The 24228-nt window shown below is 37.9% G+C and overlaps 1 protein-coding gene across 1 annotated transcript in view; it reads left to right on the top strand.

The window, feature by feature from the left end:
• LOC106731187 (ankyrin repeat domain-containing protein 26) overlaps positions 1 to 12668 on the top strand; it is a 46495-nt gene extending 33827 nt beyond the window's left edge. The window contains exons 24-28 of the mRNA XM_032473573.1: positions 1098 to 1307; positions 3142 to 3680; positions 5144 to 5296; positions 11694 to 12061; positions 12635 to 12668. Coding sequence (XP_032329464.1) covers positions 1098 to 1307; positions 3142 to 3680; positions 5144 to 5296; positions 11694 to 11927 — 1136 coding nt within the window. The 3' untranslated portion in view covers positions 11928 to 12061; positions 12635 to 12668. The remainder of the gene's footprint in view (positions 1 to 1097; positions 1308 to 3141; positions 3681 to 5143; positions 5297 to 11693; positions 12062 to 12634) is intronic.
• Positions 12669 to 24228: the final 11560 nt, after the last annotated feature.

The raw sequence follows: 24228 nt of genomic DNA, 5'->3' as shown, positions 1-24228 counted from the left end.
ATGTGGCTGTATTTCAGTAAAACTTTATTTACCAAAGCAAGCAACCCAGCCCACAGGTTGGAGTTAGCTGACTCGCACCATGTAATCATATTCCTCGCTGACTAGCAGACAGTTTTACCTCTTCATTTCCCATCCAGATGCTTTTTGGTTCTTTATTTTGCCTGATTGCACTGGCTCCAGTATAGTGCTGAATAGGAGGAGTAAGAGAAGCCATTCCTGTCTGGATCCTCACCTTCTGGGAAAAGCATTCCGTTTTTCACCGTTGCGTATGGTGTCAGCTGTAGGGTTAGGACAGATCTTTGTCATAGTGAAGACGTTCCCTTAGTTCCTAGTTTGCTGGAAGTTTTTACTAGGAATAGATGTTGAGGTTTGGGAAGTGCCTCTTTTTATCCACTGACATGATCATATGGTGTTTCTTTTTTAGTTTGTTAATATGATGAATAACATTAATTGATTTTTACGTGTTAATACAGCCCTGCATTGTTGGGATACACCTCACTTGGCCATGATGAATTATCCTGTATTGTTGGATTTAATTTGCTAATGTTTTGTTTAGAATTTTTACCTCCATTTTCATGACATTAGTTTTCTTTCTTGTAATATCTTTGTCTGGTTTTGGATTCAGGATAATGCTAGCTTTGTAGAATGAGGACATATTTCTTCCTCTTCATTTTTTGAGGAGAATTTGTGTAGAATTGGTATTAAATTTTCCTAAAATATTGGGTAGAATTCACCAGTATAACCACTGGGACTGGAATTTTCTTTGTGGTAAGGTCTTTAAATAGGACTTTCATTTTGGTTTTTAAGATATAGGGCTTTTTAGCTTATGTGTTCTTTCTTAATTGAGCTTTTGTAATTTCTCTCTTTCGAGGAATTTACCCACTTCATCTGAATTGTCAAATTTATTTACATAATGTTCCCAATATTACTTTGTCATTCTTTTAATATCTGCAGAGCTTAGAAGAATGTCTTCCACAGAATAGATGCTCAGTACCATCTGTTCAATGTATGGATGAGTGAATGCGAAATGCACAGTCCTTTATACACAAAAATTACTCATACATTATATTTCTATTTGTGTTTTCTTCCTAATGCAGATTATGTTACCTTATTGAAAATTCAGAATGCAGTTCATTCACTCAGAAGATTAATAGAATGTAAAGAATCTGACTGTGAACTACTTAGAGGAAAAGTTAAAAAAAACTGGAAAATAAGGTTCAACAAGCTACAAAAAGAGCTTTTGGAAGCAAGAGAAATGAATTCACAGTTAGAACGTCAAAATGTGGCATGGGAACGAGAGCTCTGCAGTATGAGGTACTGAATTCCTTGGTTTTAAAGAAATATTTGAACTCTTTATATTTAATACTGTAGATATGTAGGAGAAGTCTTATCATTGCTAACTGACCTTTTGGGACTTTACAGGGGAGAAAATTTCTTTAATATTGTGGAATATGAGACTCTTGGAAATAACACAGCAATATATATATATATATCCTCATTCTATATTTCTTTAAAAAAGATCTTTGATCCTTATCTCTCAATTGTCCTCCAGAAAGTTCATATTACTTTACATTCCCACTTGCAGAATTATGAAATGAACAATTCTCTCAAGGCAGAAACTTAAAAAAATTTATGCAGTTTTATTCTTGACATATGAATAGATGGAATAAAAAGTAAGGTGGAAAGTGATTGCTGGTTAGTTTCTTCAGCATCTCTCTCATGCAGAGATAAGATCAGTTCAAAGGTCTATGCTGAAAGCACAGATTACTATTTATTGTTTAATTACTTATTATGGATCCTGCCTTGTTTCAAAAGGGATTTAAAAATGATTTACTAAATAAATAATAGTCAACAAGGTAAGTTCAAAGTGTTGCAAAAGAAGAAACATAAAGTGTAGGGCGTCAGGTAGTAGACTCCCCAGCCTCGCCTTGGATTATGCTAATTAGCGGATCTGTGTTCTGGAAAAGACATCTGTGGCTGTTACCTCCCACTGTAGATCATTTAGGAGTACCTGTAATATTTCATGAAGTTGAAATTTTATTTCTCATGAACTTATAAACTTGTTTCTAAACAACTTCTCTTAATTAGTAACTAAATTCTCTGTTCTAATAAAGGAGTAATTTATGACTATGTGGGAAAAAAAGGGTAATTCTCAACTCATACCTTACTGAATAATTGCAAAATTTCTTTCCTACACTATTCACCAGAGTTACTCTTGACTGAAACTCAGTAGCATTATGTCTTTTCATTGCTACTTTTCAAATATATATATCTTTATGAAGAGATTGAAGTGAGGAATTTAAAATGTGAGACTTAGAAATGAAAAAAAAAAAATGAGAACATAGAAATTCCATTAGGGTAATAAACTGGCATGTGAAGAACCAGATCATAAAATGAACTTTTATTTTCTAACAAAATTAATTTTAAGGGAGAAACAATACAATGAAAAAGTTTTCCTGAAACAGCAACTTGAAAGCACTGTCCAACCACTAGAATTTGAACTGAAGAGCATAAGGAATAAACTGAGTCAGGTAAATTAGCCTTAGGTGAAAATTCATATCTCTAACACTGTTTCATCAATATTATTTATAATATTCCTTTGAATTAATCTATATTTTCATTTAAAACAAATTTAAAAAGTTATCTCATCCTAAATATGAACTATGACATTTAGAGCTTAACTTACTAATTTCTTGGTGTTCTTGGCATCTAGTAGATGCTCTGTGTCTTTTCTGAATGAAGGAATGGAAGGTAAATTGTTATATAATCAGAGCTAAGGCTCTTAATGAGGGGGTAGCTCTAAAGATTAGACATCAGATATAATTTTTAAGTGTAATCAGATTTATTCATTTTTTATTTTAAGCCTTCTGGATTTGTTGTATTTCAGAGAAAGAAAAGCTTTTCCAGTTCTGAGCTTCTTAAACATTCTTTTGTGATTTCTTTCTTACTTTCATGGATTCACTGTCTTTAATTAAATTTTTGAACTTTTGGGGATTTCTGCTTGTTTAAAGTTTGAGATTTGTATCCATCTTAAGTTTTTCCAGTTGGACATCCAGTTATTGCAAACTTTTTGTTGTATAAACTTAGAGATTAGTCTTTCACTTCAAAGGAAATTGTGATATGTCAGTTTATTGTGTACAGTTCAAAGAGTAAAAGATGAGTGGTTTCACTTACAGGACACAATGAATTTTGAGGTGTCTGACCCAAAAGATAATGGCAAGGTGCTTCCTCGGCAACTTTCTGAAGCTGAAAGTCAATTCCGTGGCCCAGAGATTGAGCTATACCCCAGGAGAGATGCTCTTAGACCAATGATGTTGGTATTAGAATGTGTGCATAGAGACCAAAACCAAGCCCAGTGTTCAAACAAGGAAATTGAACCCTTGTATCAGCATGAACAAGGGAAAGTCAATAAATACGCTGGAAAGCAGGCATCCTTGGAGGAGAGATTGCGTGAACTACAAAGTGAAAACATGTTGCTTCAACAGCAACTTCATGTTGCTCAAAATGAAGCCAAAAGTAAAAAGACAATTAATATCCCAGAGCTGTTTCCAGATCAGATGAGTAAAGCCATGCATAAACAACTTCTGATGCTGGAGGAAGGAAACAAGCAATCAATCAATGAATGCAAATGTGTAAAAGACAGAATGTATCAGTATGAAACTGACAGAGCAGAAATGCAAGTAAGTACCCAGAAACAGAACTAATTTTCAGACTTCCTCAAAGAAAATTCAAAGTAGTATCTGATGAAAGCTAAATGTTGAAACTAGTTGAATGTTAAAAATGTGTGGGCTATAAATATATACACTGTAAAGCAGCCTAAAAGCATATCTTGTATCCAGCAAACAAAAATTAGACCTGAGAGGTGCTTTACTTTGAGTAAATATGCCTTGTCACATGAAATTTTAAGAGATTAAGCTGTAAGTTGTTGATAGATATAGGTAGGTATTAGTAATTTGGTCTTATACTACCCAAATCATTTTAATCTTTCTGTCACCATATTTTAGTATTGTGATGAAGCAGATAAATGAAATGCTCATACCTAAAATGAATATTTTGAAATTAAGATTCAGTTGTGTGAACAAAAAAAGTAAAAGAAAAGAGAGAGAGAGAGAGAGAGAAGATTCAGTTGTGTGGATTACTTTGACAGTCAAGTCCAGATTTCCCAGATGAACCGATGTGTAAACGCTGCATCTTGTAGTACTTTTCCTTCAGTAGCTTTTTATACATTTTTAGTTGATATAATTTTATTTTTATTCATGTCAATTGGAATTAAATTTAGAAATATTTCCATCTCAAATCATGTATTGTTGTGACTGCTCCACTCCTTAAAGGCATCTACTTTTCATTCAGTCATAATTTGGGACAAATGTGAATTTTAGGAAAACTGTGTTTGCCTTAGTCTTCCCCCGTCTATTTATAATTTACTTTGAACATTTTTTCAAATAATTTGCTCACAATTCTCATTCCAAGGCTCAGTTACTGTCATTTGGATCTAAGTTTGTCCAGTAGAGAGGAACTGGAGCGCTCTGTGCTGTACGAGTTTGGCATTGGGGTCCCATTTTCAGACTGAGGAGAAGTGGCCAGAGTCCTGAGTGGCAGGAAGGGAGTGAGTGGGAGGGGTGGGGGGAGCTGTAGGAGCTGCAGTCCAGGAGGCAGGGGAGGCCAGGTTGTCTAGGGTCCCCAAAGGCCATTGGAATAACCTCATTTTTATTGTGAGATAGGAGTCTACTGGAAGGATTTAAGCACCAAATTGAATATGTGAAGAACTCTGAACTTAAGCCTCTAGTGAGAAAGGGAGAATGCTCCACAGTGTGGAACTTACCACCACTCATCCTACCTGCACACCCCTTTCTGTTTGAGACTTCAGTGGGGGTAAAGCTTGGCCACTTCCTGGGAGGGTCAGGGAATGGCTGGTGGGGCTGCATCCATTGCCTAAGTTAACTTACTGTCGGTAAGGCAGGAGGGTCATGCCTTCTGTGTCTTTAACAAAAGCCAGTAAACAGGAATGTGTGCCTACGGGGAAAAGAAGGTGAATTGATGTCTGTGGGGATAGTTCTCAAAGTCCGTATGTTGGAGTTATATATTATTAATGTAACTTAATGATCAGGTGACTTAAAAATCAGTAACAGAGTTATCTTTTTAGACCTGTGTGAGACGGCTTCAACAAGAACTGACTGACACCCGAAAGAAAGTGTCCATGTTGGAAGCGTCCCTGGAGGTGACAGCACATCATCAGACTAATGCAGAAAATAAGACACAGCATTTAGAGAGGAAATTACATCAAATTGCAGATCAAGTATGTATGAAATTGAGCACATCGGCCGTGAATGTACAGCACAGAGTGCTGTAGGACACTAGCTGTTCAGGGATAGCTTTCTTTTGTAGCTTCATTATAATTACAGCTTTATTATCTTTATGATGCACTTGTTTCTTAAACTTTGACTTTCATTCTGCCATGTCTTTACATATTTTTTTCTTACAATATTTACCCTTAGAGAAGTTGAAAATTATACATATTTCCTCACAGAAGTTAACTTTTTTCTCCTATTAAACAGTATTTTTTAGTGATCTTGCATCACAGTAAGGCAAGCTAGATAAAATCAGAGGATAATGTTTCATGGCATGGTTCAGAAAATTGTCATGTCTCATCCGCACTTTTATGAATGGATATAGAATCTGTGTGTATTGATTTCATGGATTTCAGGATAACTTGTACAGAAAGGTCATTATACAAACCAGTTGGAGTTAGGCATTGGCTTCATTTTCTTTTCATTTTAGGCGTGTTGTAAAAGCATGGAGAAGTTCAGATCGTATATGTACACCCAAAATAGAGAATTAAGAACATTGTCTAGATCCTGCCTTTGGATTTTTTTTAACTTTATGGAGATATAATTCACATATTATAGGGGGGATTGAATAACTCAAGTGGCAGAGTGCATGCTTAGCACACACAAGGTCCTGCGTTCAATCCCCTGTGCCTCTTCTCAGAATAAGTAAGTAAAACCTAAGTACTTCCCCCACCAAAAAAAAAAAAAAAAAAAAAAATTCACGTATCATATCATTCACCCTTTTAGGATGCATAGTTAGTGTCTCTTAGTGTACTCAGAGATGTGCAACTGTCACCACAATCAATTTTAGAACTTCCTATCACCCCAAAAAGAAAGCCTGCATCCCTTGGCCATCACCCTCAGCCGCCCATCTCCCTCAGCTCCCAGCAACCACCAGTCTGATTTCTGTCTCTATAGATGTGCCTGTTCTGGGTGTTTCACATGAATGGAATCACATGCTATGTGGTCCTTCATCATTAGCTTTTTTCATTTGACATAACGTATTCAAGGTTCATCCACTCTATAGCGCTTGTCAGTATTTCCATTTCTGTTTATTGTTGAACAGTATACTCGGTTGTGGGGCTAAGCCATTTATCTGTCCACCAGTTGATGGACCTTTGGGTTGCCTCTGCTTTTGGCTCTTGTTAATAATGCTGCTGTGAACATTTCTGTCCAAGTTTTGGTGTAAACATGTTTCCATTTCTTTGGGGAATAGACTTAAGAATGGAAATGCTGTCGTATGGGGCATATGGTAACTCTGTTTAACCTTTTGAGGAACTGCCATAGTGTTTTCCAGAGTGGCTGCACCATTTAACATTTTTATCCAAAGTATATAATTCTCCCAATTTCTATGCATTCCTGTCAACACTGGTCATTAGCTCTCCTGGTTGGTGTGAGTTGGCATCTACTTATGGTTTTGATTTGCATTTTTCTGATGACTAAGAATGTTGGGGATCTTTTCATGTGCTTATCCATTTGTGTATCTTCTTTGAAGACCTGTCTGTTCAGGTTTTTGCCCATTTTAAAATTGGATTGTCTTTTTATGATTGAATTGTAAGAGTTCTTTTTGTATCCTGGGTGCAAATCTTTTATCAGATGCAGGATTTTCAAGTGCTTTCTCCTATTCAGGAGCTTGCCTTTTCACCTTTTGACAGTGTCTTTTGAAGTGTAGAAGTTTTTAATATTGATGAAGTTCAGTTAACCTATTTCTGTCTTTTACTGTCCTATCTAAGAAACAAGTGCCAGATCCAGGCATGAAGACACACACCTGTGTTTTCTTCTAAGAATTTTGTAGTTTTAGCTCTTTCATTTTGAGTTCTTATATATAGTATGAGGTAGAGGTCGAAATTTTGTTCTTTTGCATGTGGATATCCAGTTGTCCCATACCATTTGTTAAAAAGACTATTATTGTCTCATTCAGTTACTTGGCACTCATATCGAAAATCAATTGACCGTAAATGTGAGGGTTTCTTTTAGATTCTCAGTGGTGATGCATTGATCTATGTCTGTCCTATGCCAGTACCAAGTCAGATGTTATGAGAACTCTTTCCAAGTCATCTTGCATATTACCAGTTGTTTTACATACAAATAGAAAGTTGGTGTAGAGGAATGTCTGTAACTCTACTTCTGTGGAGATTTGCTGCTTCCTGAAGGAGTCTATGCCCAGCTTATGCCTTGCTGACTCTGTGACATGACAGAAAGTAGGCTTGCAAAGATAAAGTCCATTCCTTCCCCCCCCACACACCATTCAGACCTTTAGTTTCTCACCCAGTACCTCCCACTTCAGTCCAGTTTCCATCAAATTATCGTCACAGGATCTGCTGACTTAGTCTGCAATATACTTCATTATGTTGCACTCATTATAATTCATAGACTTATCCATAGATTTCACTACCTAGAAGCAAAAGGTTAAGCCTGGAAAAGATGAATTCAACCTTCCTCTTTGGAAGCCTCTCTAATCCATCATCTTGTGGTTCACAATGAAATCCTCTTTTGGCTTCGTTCTTGTGTGTAATGCTGGTGCCGATCCTGTACTTGATGTAGATCCTGCATTCTCAGCTCCCTGTGTCTACCTCCTTTTACTTAAAATGAGAGATGTCTAGCTGTATTCTATAGCTTAATGCATAATTAATGAAATAAATATTTGATCCCATCCAAGGAAAAATTTTCAAGAGTACAACTGTTAAAAATCAGATAATATTCAATCAGTTTATCAGAAACAGATAACAGATTAGTAATTTGAATTTCAAAAGTTCAAAGCCAATCTGTGTGATATGGAGAAGCATTGTGCTACAACATAAAGGTGAGACAGTCTTACCTTCCCTTACAAACAAGCTTTAAGTAAGGTAAAGGAAAAATTGTATTTAATTTAAATACTGCCAAAGGACACTACATTTGTTTTACTACTGAGAAGATTGAAAATGGTTCCATAATATTTTATTTTCTCTCTGAGGAACGGAAAATGAAGAGTGAGTGCTAGATTAGTAAGTTCTCAAATTTGCCTGTCTCTTAGAATTTCAGTTAATTGAAATGAGGTAAAAAGGCTGATTTCGGTAAACTGATTATTTCTAGTTGTTTTTCAATTATTAGTCTTCATATCATATGTCTCCTTGCCTACCAGTCTTCCTTATCCTCAAAGTTGAGGGGAAATTGTAAAGAGGCATGCATGCCTATTTTATAAGAAATTGTAATTGAAGGGAACTCTAAAAAATCTTCATTCTCACTAGTTCTTAGGTCTTTCTTTAAGTTATCTGCTTCTTCTTATCAACATTTTGTCATTAAGTTAATCTCAACGTTTATTACATTACAGTTTATAGGAGACCAATTTCTACTATATACAAGTTACATTTCTTATTATCTTTTTTCATCCATTTTTCTGTTTGTCTGTTTTTGCCTAACAAACTCCCCAAAGTTCAGTGGCTTAAACAAGCATTTATTTTGTTCACAATCTGCACTTAGGAAAAGTGTGGCCAAGACAGCTGGCCTCTCTTCCTCTCAGCTTCAGGTGGGGCAGCTCGAAGGCAGGGGGCTGGAATCACTTGAAGGTTCATCCACTGATGTCTGACAGTTGATGTTGGCAGTTGGCTGCAGCTCTGATGGGGCAGGCAGTTGGGCCGCCTCCCCTGGAACACCTAAGCTGTCTCTGTGGCCTGAGCTTGCCCACAACATAAGACTGGGTTCCAGGGTTAAGAGTGAGGCAGAAGCTCAAATACCATTTCAAACCTGCCCTGCAGTTCACTCGGTGCCACTTTCACTGTATTCTGTTCATTAGGAGCAGGGCACTTAAGGTTGGCCATATTCTACCTTTTTTATAGAATTAATTTTGAAAATTTATGGAGACATTCAAAAACCAGCATAATCTACTCACTAGCCACAGTGTTTTCTTACTGCTTCCATATGAGAAACACCCTTATCCCTACTCAGTTCCCCCAGCAGGTCTCGGTCACTGTGGTGTTAGGCTCAGGCTCCAGTCCAGGGTCTTACTTTACCTTCTTCATCAGGTCCAGGTGGGGCTGAGGTTCCTGGGCGTGGTTTCTAGAGTACAGCCCCTTGGGTACACTCCTCTCAGTGCTGAGGCTTGAGGATAAGGAGACTGGATATTTACTGCCGCACAACCAACTCCCTCACTCACAGTTGGAAGATGGGAGGCACACTGGTCCGTAGCAGTTCTGAAATGCAGCCTGATTCTGCTGGCTCTTTGATTAGGACTTAGTCCTAACCCTGGGAGGGATTCTCCTTTGCTGCCTTCTCTGAGCTCTTGCTTCTGTCCCTTTCATGAGCAATGACCTGTGTGTTTACAGCTGAGTAGTTCTCTCAAGCCAGCTTCCTCCTTGTAGACCTTCTAAGAAAAACCCAAAGGCCTCGTCTCATTTTGCACTGTCTTGGTCTCTTTCAGTCCAAGCTAGCAGGCAGTGTTTTTGCTACCACAGTTCTCTTTTAAAACTTTGAGTTTCCTGTGAATTTTACTGGGGTTCATGCCATTGGAAAAGCTACCCTCACAAGTCTTTTTGAGATTAGCTCTTCACCTTGGGCTTCCTGTGAATCTGTTGTGGGATGATACCTTTAAAACTCATGCTTTTAAGATCCTGAAAGGAATTTGAGGCAGCACCTTAAATTTTTACAAGGTCTTAGCAAAGTCTTGGCTTCATCTTTAGACTGTGTTTTCCTGGCAGCACCCTAGATTTGATCTTAGCCTAGAAGCCATTTCTCTGTTTACCCATTATGTGACAATTGGGAATATGGCAGTGCTTTAAATAGGGATACAGATATTTGAACCCAGTGAGTCCTGGTTCCTTTGTATTTAATAATCTTTTTGTTTGTTTTAGCTTATCTCTCTCATCAATTTTACTTTCAACTCTTTGGTAGCAAGAGTCCCGTTTCCTCTGGTTTCAGTGTCATTTTCTTCCCTGGCCTAGAAGCCTTTGTTCTCAGCCCTTCAAAGGCCCCCAGGCTTCCACTAACAGTCTCATGGGCACTTTGGGTTTTCATTCTTACTCTTCTCTACATCTGTTCAGGTTCCACCTACCTCCAGGTTCAAAGGCATCCCCACATTTTTAGTTCTTTTTTAATGACTGCACCCCATTTTTAATATCAATATCTGTGCCAGTTATTTATTGCTAATAAGTTATATAATAAACCACCTCAAGTCCCAGTGACTCAAAACAGCATTTGGTTGGTTCACAAACCTGCATTTAGACAAGGCTCAGTGGAGCCAGCTCATTTCTTCTCCATTTGGAATCAAGTGGGCACTAGAATAATCTAAAGGCTTGTTCATGCACATGTCTGGAAGTTGGAGCTGGCTTTGGTTAAGGACGTTCGCTGGGGACCATAAGCTGGGACAGCTGCATGTACAAAGACTCACTAGGTGGCCTGGGCTTCACAGCATGGTGGCTGGGTTCTAAGGGTGAGCGTCCCTACAGAGTGAAAGTCAGAAGCTATTTAGCCTTAGAAATCACACAGCAGTGCCCCCACATTCTGTCCCCTAGAAACAAGAAGCCAAGGTCAGTACATACTTCAGGGGAGGGAATTTCACAGGGGAAGTGTCAAGGAATTTGTAGAGATGTTTTACAACCACCACCTCCGCCTGCCTTGTCTTACCAAATAACCCTCCTATCTGAAGGAAAGTAGTGCTTCCCAAGTCAGTGTCACTGAAATTCCAGCAAGGTTTTTTGTTTTTGTTGAGTATGTTCTCTTGTTTTGTGGAGAGTAACAAAGGATTCCAAGAATTAAGGCTCTTTTGTTTGTTTGTTTGTTTGTTTAGAAAAATGTATGGGTCATCTTACTAAACCACTACACTAGGAGATGGATTTCTCCTTAACTCTGCAAGTCATTCATTGCTCCTTGGAATGCAATTCAAACTAGCATAAAATATTTTTAGTTCAGAGAAAGGCTTATGGCATTAGAATCCATATTTGTAAGATGTATTAATTGCAGTCTTGTTTTCAAAGTCTTGTTTTGGGAGGCATTTATTAATTCAGCCCTGAGTAACTCAATATGATCTCCCTAAAGCTTTAAAAATCATGGAGAGTTAAGACTTGGGGGAGGAAGGGGTAAGAGACTTTCTACTAAGAGTTGCCTTATAGTCATTTTACGTAGGAAACACATGAAACAATTACAGAAAAATAAGAGTGTAAAATCAAGTACAAATGTATAACAAAGATGATGACAGTAAACAACATATTTTTGTGACTCTTGGTGGTTTGAACTTTTTTCTTGATTTTCTGAGTAATTTGAGTTTCTCTATTCCACAAGGTAGATACCATTTTATTGTAACTGAATTTATTTCAACATTTGATGCTGGGTTAGAGTTAGGATGTTCTCAGTCTGCCAACCTCATTACCAAACAATTTTATCTTCTTCATGCAGAATGCTGATCTTATAGCAAAACTGGTTTCGACAACTTCAGCACTTCTCCATCTGAGTGCAGAAACTCAACTTCTTCTGAAAGAGTTATTATGTATGAAAGGGATACAAAAGAAATGTGAAACATTAGAGGAGGAGAAAAAGAAGTTGGAAGAAGAAGTAGTAAACCTCAAACAGTCACCTAGAAGTGAACACAGTGGAACGCAGTCAAGTGGAGCAGTACGAACAGGAGATTGATGAGCGAAGCAAGACGGGATGTAGCAGAAAAATTGACAGAACTCAGTCAAGTCGTGCAGTGCAAACGGGAGACTGAAGAGCGAGCAAAACAGGATGTAGCAGGAATATTGAAAGAACTCAGCCAGTTTTTACAGGTGAAGCACTGATCTGTAATGTGCTCTAATTCACTTTGCTGTGAATTACAGTTTGGATGTATACCTTTTATGTTTCCTCTACTTCCCATATAGCAGTTTGTTTTGTAGATTTCTGGAAGGAAGGCCGCATTTGTTACTCCCTTTAAATAATTCAATTTCCATCATTACTATCACTAAATTGATCTTTCAGAACTACTCTCGCTAGAGAATCATTTTTAAGGCCAACTGGTGTAAATCAAGACTACTAGGAGGAAAAGGAAATATTGTGATTTAAATATTATACCACACTCTTGGATTACTCTTAGGTTTTATTGTTCAATTTTTAAAATTTTAAGTTGATCCTATTATTCTTTGAAGTATCACATTACATGAGTACTGATATGAGTGATTCAACTTTAATTTCATAATTCAGATTTAATTGACTTGACATTGATGATAAGTATTTTAAAGTTCAGCTTTTTTACATTTAAATTTGCTGTCTGAATCATTGACTCAAAACTAAAGAGAACAAATACACTGTAATTACTCAGGTTATAATTATTTTTAAAATTGTATCCTTTTAATTTGCTTTAGACACAAGCAGCATATGAAGAAAACTTGTTAAGAGCATATAAAAATGTTTCAATAAGTCAAATGAAACACAAAATTAAATATCTGGAATCTGTTTTACTTTTCAGTTAGATTCTGTCAAAAAAGAATTGGAAAAACACAGACAACTGTACCTCGAAGAGCCAGAAAATAGAATGTCATGGGCAAGTCAAGTACACTCGTAAGTCAAAACATAGAACTATAGAGAGTAATTTAGGCCATTCATTTGCTTCTAAGGCATAAGTTTTATTGAGCCAGGTTCCTGAGGTGAGTAGCAAGTGAAAGCTGACTGGATAGTATAATTTTGGAAAATGATGTTAGTAAATGAACTCTCCTTTAAAAGGTCAGTCCAGGGCAGTTTGCATCTCCCTGCCTTTTGTTGCTTTTACATGACTTTGTGTTTTATATTTGCATATCTTTAACCTGATCTAGACTTTAAGCTGGGGGTTTTGCAAACTTTGTAATTTAGACAGCCATATTATCACAAAATTTCTAGCTGGAATTCCCATAAATAGAAATGTTAATGAGTTTAAAGTTAACTGTGTTTTGGAAGAGTACAACTTAAACCCAAGGGGTCCCATTCTGGTGTTTGGTGAATTTACTTTCTTGATTGTGATATTTGGTATCACCACTAGTAGGCACCCTGAGACGAAGTACTGTATCCTAAGTTTGTCTCCGCTACATAAAGGCATGCTTGGGAAATAGGGGGAAACTAACATAGGGGTGAAGGTCAGTATAGCAGTTCACAAAGTGGCTAAAAAGAATACGGTGGCCTGCCCGAGGGGGTGTGTGGAAGACAGAAAGGGCAGGTCCCTCCTCCAGTGCCTGAGTAACAACGTTGTAAGATACAGGTATCCCCGGTATCCAAAAGTAGAGTGTTCTGTGAAAGTTGTCGGTGTAAAGCAAAGAGGCAGTTACCTTAGGACACATCTTGCTGGTGGATGCATAAAATAAACATGCATGAAGCACAGGCTCTCACAGACACAGTCCAAAGCCATGGCGGCATGATGCCTGGGATACTGAGTGTGGTTCTGGGGAAGGAGCTCGGTGGGGCCCCTCTTGCTGCTCCGGGTGCGTGTTGCCCTTCTGATGGCTCGGGCTAAAACAAACACCCAGTGCTATTCTGGCTTTTTACTTTTTTTTCATAAAAGTGAAAATCCGCTTGAGATTTTTTTTTGTTATGGAAAACAGGTGCTGATAAATGCAAAGTAACAAAGTGAGCTTTGGGAAATTGGGGGACACTTGAAATTGCCCCTGGCACTGTCATAGTTTATTCCCATCACCGACTCTGCCATCTGGTGCCCCCCAGAGGTGGTTGCTCTAAACTGTTCCTCAGTGCCGCATGCTTAATTTCTCCCAGGTAATGAGTGAAATGTGTATATAAGGGTGGTGAAAGCAAACACTTGATAATGGCTTTGAGGGATGGTTTATTTTTTATTTCTAAACTAGTTTCTTAAGGGTAAGTATGTCTAGATGCAGCCGGTGCAGAAGGCAGAGGGGGTCCTCTGTGGAGGCATCTCCATCTCTGACTCTCCCCACTTTGAAGTACTTGTTAGTTAAGGGCCCCCCAGGCATATACGTCCTTCTTTAGGACATATTTAAACTGTAATTGTTTACAGTAGGTCTGCGCTGATGTATTTTCATTGTCAAAACACAGTTTAATGGGATAATCTGTTTGCTATTATAGCGACTTTAAAAATACACATCACTTAGGAAAAAAATGAAACGAATGAAATCTGTGTTTTGCAATCCTCACAGGATTAACGAGAGGCTGGTTGTGATGAATACTAAACTTCAGATGGCGGAAGAGTACAAGAGTTCTGTCCTCAAAACTGTTCCTACAAGGCCTGCTGAAAAATTTAATAATAGCTTAGAGCACAAATGGACTCTTACTTGAAGTACAAACTTCAGGATTTTTTCAGAACCTTCAACTAGCACGAGTGATTGCTTGTTCAGGGTTAGTTATATTATCTTTTTTCCCTTGGGTTTCAGATTCCTGATATAATTCTTGTTTTTAATTTGATGAAATTCTGAGTTACTTATTTGACTTACGCACACTAAGTAAAAGCCATAATTAATTGTGCTAATAAAGAAAGGAGACAGAAACTTTATAATTTTTTTAAGTCCCTGGACTTCTCATTTTCAAGAGATACCTGTCATTAACTTTATTCAATAAATGCAACTAAACTGACAAATTTTAAATTTCTTAAAAAGCTCCATTTTAAATTCTATTTTAGAAATTAAGTATTATTGCCTAATAACTAGAGATATACTTCCCAATGTTTGGCTTAGTTTCTGATTGATTTTGGTTTGGCATTGGTTCATAGTAATTTTCAAGTTTTGCTGCACCCCAGTTTTTCTACCCCTAAGCATAACTAAATGGTATTGAGCTACTAAACCACATATGGATGTTTTTTATTTAAAGGAATCCAAGATAAATTCTCTTTATGAATTCAATAAACTTGTAACACTAAAAACATTAAGTTCTGTTTTTAAGTTTAAAATTTTTATCACTTTCTTCTGTAAGAGTACATCCTTAATTGCTAATTTACTTATAGCATTTTTATTTTAATTGTTATAAAATGTCTTACTGAGCAATTGTAGAACATTTCTGAATATGCAGTCAAGTAAAGCAAATATTTAAATTTTTAGAATGAAGTTCACTTATGTCTCTGTCCTGCCCTCACCTGTAGAAATACCGACGTGGCAATGATAGGGAGCCTTTAAATTACAACTAGTTTCCATTGTGTATCATTGTTGTTAAAAGAGCCATTTAAAGCAGTGCATGTTGGCTTATGGTTTGATGGTGTTTTCATGATCTTCTTGATGCAGAGAAAGGTAGCATGGGCCCTTGTTAAGTGAGGTCTCAACCTGTTTTTCCTCACTTGGCTTCATGTCATAATAAATCGAAGAAGAAAGAAGCTCAGGTTTCATAGACAGTGTTGTGGGTAAATTGAGTCTAAGTGCTTCAGAGTCATGAAACCGGACTGCGTGGTGTTAAAAAAAAAATGCATGGCTAACACTTCTATCAGTGGCTAAGCATGATGCAAACTTGAAATGTTCCCATTAGTTGTCACCAAAAAATTGACAGTGTGTCACTTTGCAGGATGATGGTGAAAGAGTGTGAGTGCAAAAGCAGCGCAGGAGGAAGCTCCTGAGGACAGTTTTCTCCTTTAATGTTTTTGGAGGAAAGAGGTGTCTATTTGTTAGTACTTCTAGATAAGTTGGAAAATAGTTTATTTTAACTCAGTGTTGTAGTTCCAAGGTACATGTAGTTCTTCTGTGGGGCCATGGGGCCAAATCATGCTAGATTTAGCAAGGGAGATGAAAAAGCACTGCTCTGTCCAGATGCAAAGACACATCTTCATCGTCACTACGGAGCACCTTACAGGAGTTATTATACAGTTACTGTTTACAGATTTCTTAGATGTACAGAAAGAAGGTGCCTTCTGGAATTGCTAGGGATGTAATTATTTCTGCTGGGAAAACATAAAGTAATGCTATGAGAGGTGTGAACATAGTGTTTAAAATGACAGGAAGGGATGGGGTTTTGGATGGGGCTTAACAAAACAACAGACTTCCACAGCTTTTCAGCTATGATTCTAGAAAGCAAAATGTTAAAAATGGCATTGGGATTGAATTTAACATTCTCCTTTATTTGCAAGGTTTTAACACTTTGGACTGTTCCTACTGTGAAGTTCTAGCTTACTCAGCCTTTTTTTCTAACTCGACGGAAGTATTGCTCTAAGTCTGTGATTTCAGTCATGCTGGTTGTTGAAGCAAGTTTTCTCCAGTTCATAATGCTTGGATTTATTGCCTCTCTTACTGCTACATGAAGTATAGCCTTGTCACTTGACATCGTTGTAGTGGTAGCAGATGGACCCCATATCTGTTTTGCTAATTTTTACCCTCAGATTTCACATTCTAGTTTATTTCTGGGATGTTTTGTCCTACATGTCACAAGCAATTTTACAGTTTTACTCAATTGTGTTATTTATTATATTATTATAGAATACAAAAAGTTACAATTAGCCTGAGCAGATACATCACTGTTAGATTTTCTTGCACATAGAATTTTTTTCTAAGAACTGAAAACTTAATTCCAGACAATATTATAACAGACAGAATTTCTCTGTTTTAAAGATTTTTTTATGTTCAAGAGTTTTTAAGTATTGGTGTGCCTAACATTAAGCATGGCCACGATAGTTAATAAATGTCCTTCAAATCTATTTTAAATAGGAAGACTAAATTTTACATTGATTGATTTTGGGCTTTTGGTGTATTACTGACACTTTCAAACATTTTCTAATGATTTATTTAAGTAATTTTTAAATTTCTCAAATATCCATTCAGTTTAGCAGCCCTTTTTCTAAATGGGATTATACCAGTGCACCAGAGCTAAAACAATTAATATTCCTAAGCCTGTAAGTTTTTACATGACACAGCACTGTGTCTCAGCAGAATCTGGTCACATTTCTTTTAAAAGAAGCCTTCCAAGGCAGGGGACATCCACTCTGAATCTTAATTCTAATCAAACTATCACAGTAGTTAAGCTCATTTCTCATAAGGCAGAGGCAGAGTTTAGTGACCTTGTTTGTGGTATCAGTTCTCTGCTCTGTGGAATCCCTCCTGCCCTCATTTCATTTTGTGTGAATGGACAAATGAGGAAGTGTGTTCTTTGGTAAGACAATCACTTAACTTCCTCCAGTTCTTTTTCTTTCATTCACTCTTTTCTCTATACTTAATTTTTTAGCTCCTTGATCAACAAATTCTTTCTCATTTCTTTTCTCTGCAGCAAAATACATGTATTTAATAGTTACAAACTGACAATATAGCTTTGCAGAGGAAAAGATAGTATTCTTACATTAAATTCATGTAAAAGTGTGATCTACATTTTGCATAGTGTTATATGAAATTATTTCAGTAAAGGCTTCTCCCTTCATCTGTTCAGCGTTACTCACTTCGCAGGACCTGCCTGGCACTGTTGTCACATTGCTGATTGCATAAGGCCTCTCTAGAATGCTCTTGACAGACAGTGTTATGGGAAACAGTCTCTGAAAATATTGGCAAATGGTAGCCCAAAATTTTGTCTTTGCACCTAACATTTACAAAGGCCTCGGCTCTCATGTTACTGTTATCACCACAGTGTTTATTATGTCTGGTGTACTATTTTAGACCCTGTTTAGTGAGTGGGTGACTTTTATAAGAAAGATTTTTAAAAGAACACTCTAGATGGGGACACTTGTAGTTTGAAGTGTCCCCACACATTTCATAATTAAATACATAACTAATTAAGTCAAGTTTCAAAAAGTTGGCCCTAATTTCTAGAATGGAAACAAAGTTACAGTTAAAGAATTATGTATTGTTTTCCTTGTTTCTAATTCTAGGAAGTTGTGAATCAGAAACCAAGTTTGAAAACTGGTGCTAGCCTCTCCTTTTCCTTTTTTCAAGCAGGTTTTCTGACATAAATATCTTAGTCATATACAGAGAGCAACATGTATTTGTTTAATTTGTTTGCCAGTAGAATTTTCACTTGACATTAGAACAGAACCCCTTTCTTCATCTTACGCATCTACGATTCTGTTAAAAACATTTTTAACATAGAACAGACCTTAAAATTTTAGTTTTATAAAAGTGCAGGAATGGAAAGCTCATTTTAAGGAAAAGTCCATTAAAGTTAAAAAAAAAAACCTAAACTTTTATAAAGGGTAGTATTTCTGAGAACTGCAAAGTAATGCATTCAGTGTAGAACATGACTTGAATTGTTCAAACTCTTTGTGCTAATAAGATCGGACATCACCCTCTGAGATTATGTGTCTCCGACAAGGCAGGGTTTACTGTGCTTTCCATCAGGGGAATCTAAGCCTTACATATATATGTTTTCTATTATCTAAAATCAAAGTAAGTAGGAATTTATTTTATTTTATTCATGTGACCACTTTTCCATTTAAGCAATCTCCAAGTTAGGTCAAGTCTCTAAAAGTATTATTTAAAGGCCACATTTCATAAGCTAGCTGTCATTCCTATGACAGTGTTTCTTGTTTAACTTAAACATTAAAAATAATATTTGACTTATTTCAGATGCACAAGAAGTTGGAAAATAATGCATCTAGAGAAGTAAAAGAAGGTATGTTGCCAACATTTCTGAATTTAGACATTGATTTCTGAAATGCACTGTAAACAGTAAATGGCACCTCTTTCTATTGTTTGAATGACAGATACTATGTTAAATTTTTTTCTTACACGTATCTAATGAAAACTGTGAAAGCACAATTTCATTCATAATGATAAATATACTTATTCCTCGCTTCTTCATCATGATCCATAGCTTTAAAAAAGAAGTCTGTGTTCTCTGTTTCTGGCTGTACCCTTCCTCTCCTGCTGTCCCCGTGGGTCTGTCACCTGCACATGGATACTGTTCTCAGAAATCATGGAGGTCATCAGCTTCTCGAGTTTCTGATAGTGACCGAGGCCAAAAGCCCCAGACTCAAGCAATCACAGTTCATGTAGCTGTCACCTGGTGGATGACAATTAAATTTCCTGTCATTCACTTTGTCACTGGTTAACACTTTGCCCTCAGGAAAAACTCCAAATTCCTTAGCTTGGAAGAAAAACACCCACATCAGTTTGGCTCCTGCCAAAGTGTTCAGCCGCGTCTCTTTCCTCCCCTGCTCTGCCCCTCTGCTCCAGCAGTCTGGTCAGACTGCGTCCAGCTCTGTGGGTGCCCTTCCTGCCTCTGCTCTGTGTGTCTGCTTCTTGCCTCTCCCTCCCACACTTTCTCTCCTCCTTCAGGTTTCTGCTTACATATCACAGCCACCAAAGAGCGGACAGTATTGACACAAAGCTGGACATCCCTTCTGAGTCTTCCAACTGTGCCCTCTTTTATACCTGTCACGGCATTTATGTCTCTGTACCGAAATTGCCTTGTTCATCTATTTTTCCAGTTTACAGTACATGATTTTTCAGGGTGGACTGTGTCGTCTTCATCTTGTGATTCCAGTGTTTGTCACAGTGCCTTAGCACATGGTTGCTGAGTAAATGAATGAATAATGAGAAAACTAGGAGTTCTGATCCTTAACCACAGAGCAGTTAATTCAATGTGCAACCCTGGGCAAAGTGTAGAGTAGTAATCTTGGGTTTTGTGTTGTAATCATATGTAGGTATTTTTCATCCTTCTTAAAACTTAGAAAAGTCTCAGCTTAAAAAAAAAACTGACATTTTGTTACCTATGAAGTATTTTAAATAAGGAGTCTAATTCTTTCATTTTCTTTCCAGCTACTCCTAAACTTCAGTCTGAGTCCTACAGAACTTCTCTTGGAGGATCTTCAAAAGAGTCAAGATTAATTGAAGATATGCTTTTGAAAGCATGTAAAGAATATGAGGAGGTTTTGAAGAAAAAGTATCTGTTATATGATATAACAGATGAACAGTAAACATTTACCTCCTGGGCTGTTTGTGTAACATTTTAGTTATTTCCCGTTAAGTAAGATATAGACAATGTTTATTAAAGGAAAATATTTTTGTATTATATGTGCATGATTAAAACTTATGCACATATATTGTGGTATTTTAAACCACATTTCTCTGCATCTCATTAACTTGTAAGCCAATTTTGGGAATAAAACCCAGCACTTTGGAGTATTACATACTCAAACTGAGCCAGATGCCAGCTGTTTAAACAACACCCAACCACCCACCAAACTTGTCATTGATATTGAGCAGTGTTGATTGATAGCTTTTTTGAATTTTCCAGTGTTAATCACTGTATATAGACCTGAAGATTTAAACGGACAGCATTCAGATCTGGTGTGGCTGTTGTCAGTGTCTGATGGATCACAACAATCGTTACAGTGCCATCAAACTTTCTATATGTTACCTTAAACACTGATTCACAGCTATTTCCTCATGGAGAAATGAAATCTGCCTCAGTCTTTTCATCTTCTCTATTTATTTACTTACTTTTTGGAAACAGTCTTAAAATTAGAGAAAAGTTCTGAGCACCAGACTCAAACGGACATTGTCACAAAACTGTCACACCTCCCATTCATTCTCCTAAGGCACTATTTATCTTTCCTAAGTGTTACCTGTTCTACCATAAGTGCCTTTTCTCTCCCCTCTCACCAAGAAGTCATTTGTTTTTCAAAAAATGCCTTTCTCCTTTTCCTGTCACTTATTAAATTGTATATAAGCCACCAATTCTAGCCACCCCTTCGAATCACATTTCTTTGTGAACTCTTGCATGTATTCATATGTAATTTTTTTCTCACAGTAGTTGGCTTTAGTCAATTTAATTTGCAGTCTTCCAATCACTGAACCTAAGGGAGTAAAGGAAATATTCTCCTTCTCTACAATTTCCAAGAGCTAAAATTTTAATAACTCCTACTTACATCCTTTATTCCCTTTTCTGTCCTTTCAGTGTACTTACTTGGCAAAACTCCCAACGACACAACTGACTGATTATCATTCTTCCCCCTTAAGTTCCCCCAGGCATCTAAGTGCTGCTGAAAACCACACCCTGCCCAGCGATCCTACTACTTTTATTTAGTTAATTTGCATCTTCTTCCTTCTCAGTGATGATTTCAAATTTCCCTCTCTGTAAACATCTCCCTGTTTCTTCCCTCTCACTTGAACCAGACAGTCTTACTTCTGATGACAAACTTCCTGAAAGATTTGCCTGCTTCCCCTTCAGCAGTCTGTCCCCACCCACTCTGGTGTGTCTTCCCCTTCCTCCATCCCCACGCAACGAGTCACTGATGACTTCCACTGTCTAAATCAAAGTGACACCTTTCCAGCCCTTGTATAACTGAACTTCTCATGCCTCCGGGCATTCCATGTAACTGACATCTGTAACTGACCGCTGCCTGCAGCAACCTCTTCACTCTTTAGCTGAAGATGATGTTGAAGGTGAGGGCTTCAGCCTTCTTGATGAGTTCACTCAGTTTTTCCTGGCTGTCTCCCATGGGTATAAACAGGAAGTATACATGTTATTCAATTTTTATTTTTCTCTGTTAACCTGCCTCATGTCAATTTAACTCTTAGACCAGCCTGATGAACCTAGAAGGGTAGAGGACCACTCCCCGCCCCACCCCAGCATGAGCCTGTGCTCATTTACAGCTGGTGTGGGCGCTGCCTCGCCTGCAGGGAAAAGATCGATGGCAAACCCTGCTATTCCTACAGCACTAGCCAGTGAGCTGAAGCTCACCTGAATGTCTTCCAGGCTGAGGTGGGATCACTGCTCCCAGCAGCAGAAGACTGCCTTTGTGAAAGAAAAATAAAAATGTAGTCTGCATTGCTTGAGAGGGCTCACTAAGGAGGTGTGACTTATGCACATCTCAGCCCACATAGAATCTGAACCTGTGAGCTTTTATTGCCCTAATGAAGTCATCTGGAACACCTGCCAGAAACTTAAGATACTCACTAAGCCCCTACCCTAAAATAACCTGTGCTTCCTTAAGGACAAAGGCTTCCTGACTGGCTCACATCAGTGTCAGTCACAATTCTCATCAGGCAACTTTTGACAACCTCTTGGCTTTTTGTCTTTATAAGCCCCTGACTCCTGTCCTTGAAATACTCAGTTTTACCCAAACCTGCGTCTCCCAAGTTGCAATTTATTTCTTCCAGTTTTATTGAGATATAATTGACATGCAGCACTGTATTATAAGATTAAGGCATACAGCATAATGACTTCACTTACACATATCATTAGATGATGACCACAATGTACTTTACTATAACTATTAACATAACTATACCCCTGTCACTGGGATATAGTAAAATGATTAGTCAGGGTTATCCAAGGGGGAAATGAAAATAATAGGAGATTATCCAACTCTCTGTCTGTCTGTCTAGCTTTCTATCATGTCTGAAATCTGTAGGGTTGGCCTGCAGCCTGGAAATTCAGGTAAGAGTTAATGTTGCAGTCTTGAGACTGAATTCCAAGGGACGATAGTCTGGAGACTTAGACTGGGTTTCCACACTTCAGTCATGAAAAGAATTCCCTCCACTTTGGGGAGCCTCAGTCTTTCCTCTGAAGGCCTTCAACTGATTGGATGAGGCCCATCAACATTATGGAGGGTAATCAGCTTTATTCAAAGGTACTGATTTAAATGCTAATCACACCTGAAATATACATTCACAGAAACATCTAAACTGGTGTTTGACCAAACAACTGGGCATCATAATCTAACCAAGAGATATTTATCAGGAGTTGGAGAGATTTGTTCTAAAGGGAGATAAAGCTTTGTTCCAGCAGGAAGTAATTTGCTCAGCACAGTTCTAGGTCAGCTTTGGGCACCTGATAATCATGAAGTCTGATCTGCTTTTCCCAGCTTGTGAGTCTTTGTGTCCAGCAGATGGCACCAAATGACCAGTCATAACTCAGATGCACAGGCTCGTCTTTGGGAACAGGTGCACTGTATTTATGTATGGCCAGCATCTTAAACAAAGCACTCATGTCATCTGTCTGCAACTCTTTTTCTCCATTTTACTGAGACATGTGGATCAAAATGAGGAGTTCACAGGAAAATGGTTGTCTTTCTGGGAATGTGGTGATATTGTGGAATAATGAAAATGTTAAGTCAAACACAGAGACAGCCCAGTAAAATGGCACCTAAACACAGGTGTGGGGAACTCATGTGTGTGTGTGTGTGTGTGTGTGTGAACTTGTGCTTCTGAGAAAAATTAAACAGGAGTGGAACTGAAGAAAAATACTTCAAAAAAATGTAAAGATAAAATATTGTAGAAAAACCTGTAAAGGGAATAAAGTTGGAGAAGATGAAAGAGAGAGAGAGAAAAGCCAACTCGAGTGCGCATGGGACTGGGCTACGTGGATGGATTGTTACCACGGGAACCCCTGGAGAAAGGATCTACGCGTCCTAATAACAGGAGACCTGAGTTCCAAATGAAGACCATGTAAGTGGAGGATTAGGAAAAAAGACACCAAACCATCTGCAACCAATTCAATGGAATCCTTTATTTTAAGGGACTCTTAACTTCATGCTCACATAGACTAGGAATGATCCACATTACACACAGCGTGTGTTCCAGGAGGCAGGGTTGAAGCTGTAGGCACTGAAAAAGGAACCTCCCTACCATGAAAAATGAGAGAAGAAAATCACAAGGCTGGGCTGGAATAGTACCTAATTACAGGAGGTGCTGGTAAGGAATCTCTCTGCAAGGTTTGACAGGGAATTTTGCATTTTCCCCTAGAAGTCAAACTGAAAAACAAAAACAAACCCTGCTTCTTCCACCCAGGTCCACACTGAGTCACAAGACAATTACTCACTTGAATTTTTAAAATGCATGGGTTCCTATTTATGTATTCTTGTTTCAAAGTAAAAGGTGAAATATGAAAACAGAGGTAGGTTGCAGGCGGGCTGTGAAGGGTCTTGAGTGCCGTGCTGAGGAATGTCAACTTAAACCTGTCTGCAAAAAGAAACTGCTGGGGAAGGCTGCAAAATGACTTGGTGTTTAAAATCTTCCCCTGGACACCCCAGGGTTTAAAAATCCCACCCTGGATATCCCATGGTGTAGAAATCCCATCCTGGTGTAGAGAATGGATGGGTATAGCAAACACATTG

This window comes from Camelus ferus, chromosome 35, assembly GCF_009834535.1.
Source record: "Camelus ferus isolate YT-003-E chromosome 35, BCGSAC_Cfer_1.0, whole genome shotgun sequence".
Classification (NCBI taxonomy): domain Eukaryota; kingdom Metazoa; phylum Chordata; class Mammalia; order Artiodactyla; family Camelidae; genus Camelus; species Camelus ferus.
The sequence above is the reverse complement of the archived record's forward strand: the minus strand, read 5'-3'. Positions and strand labels throughout refer to the sequence as shown.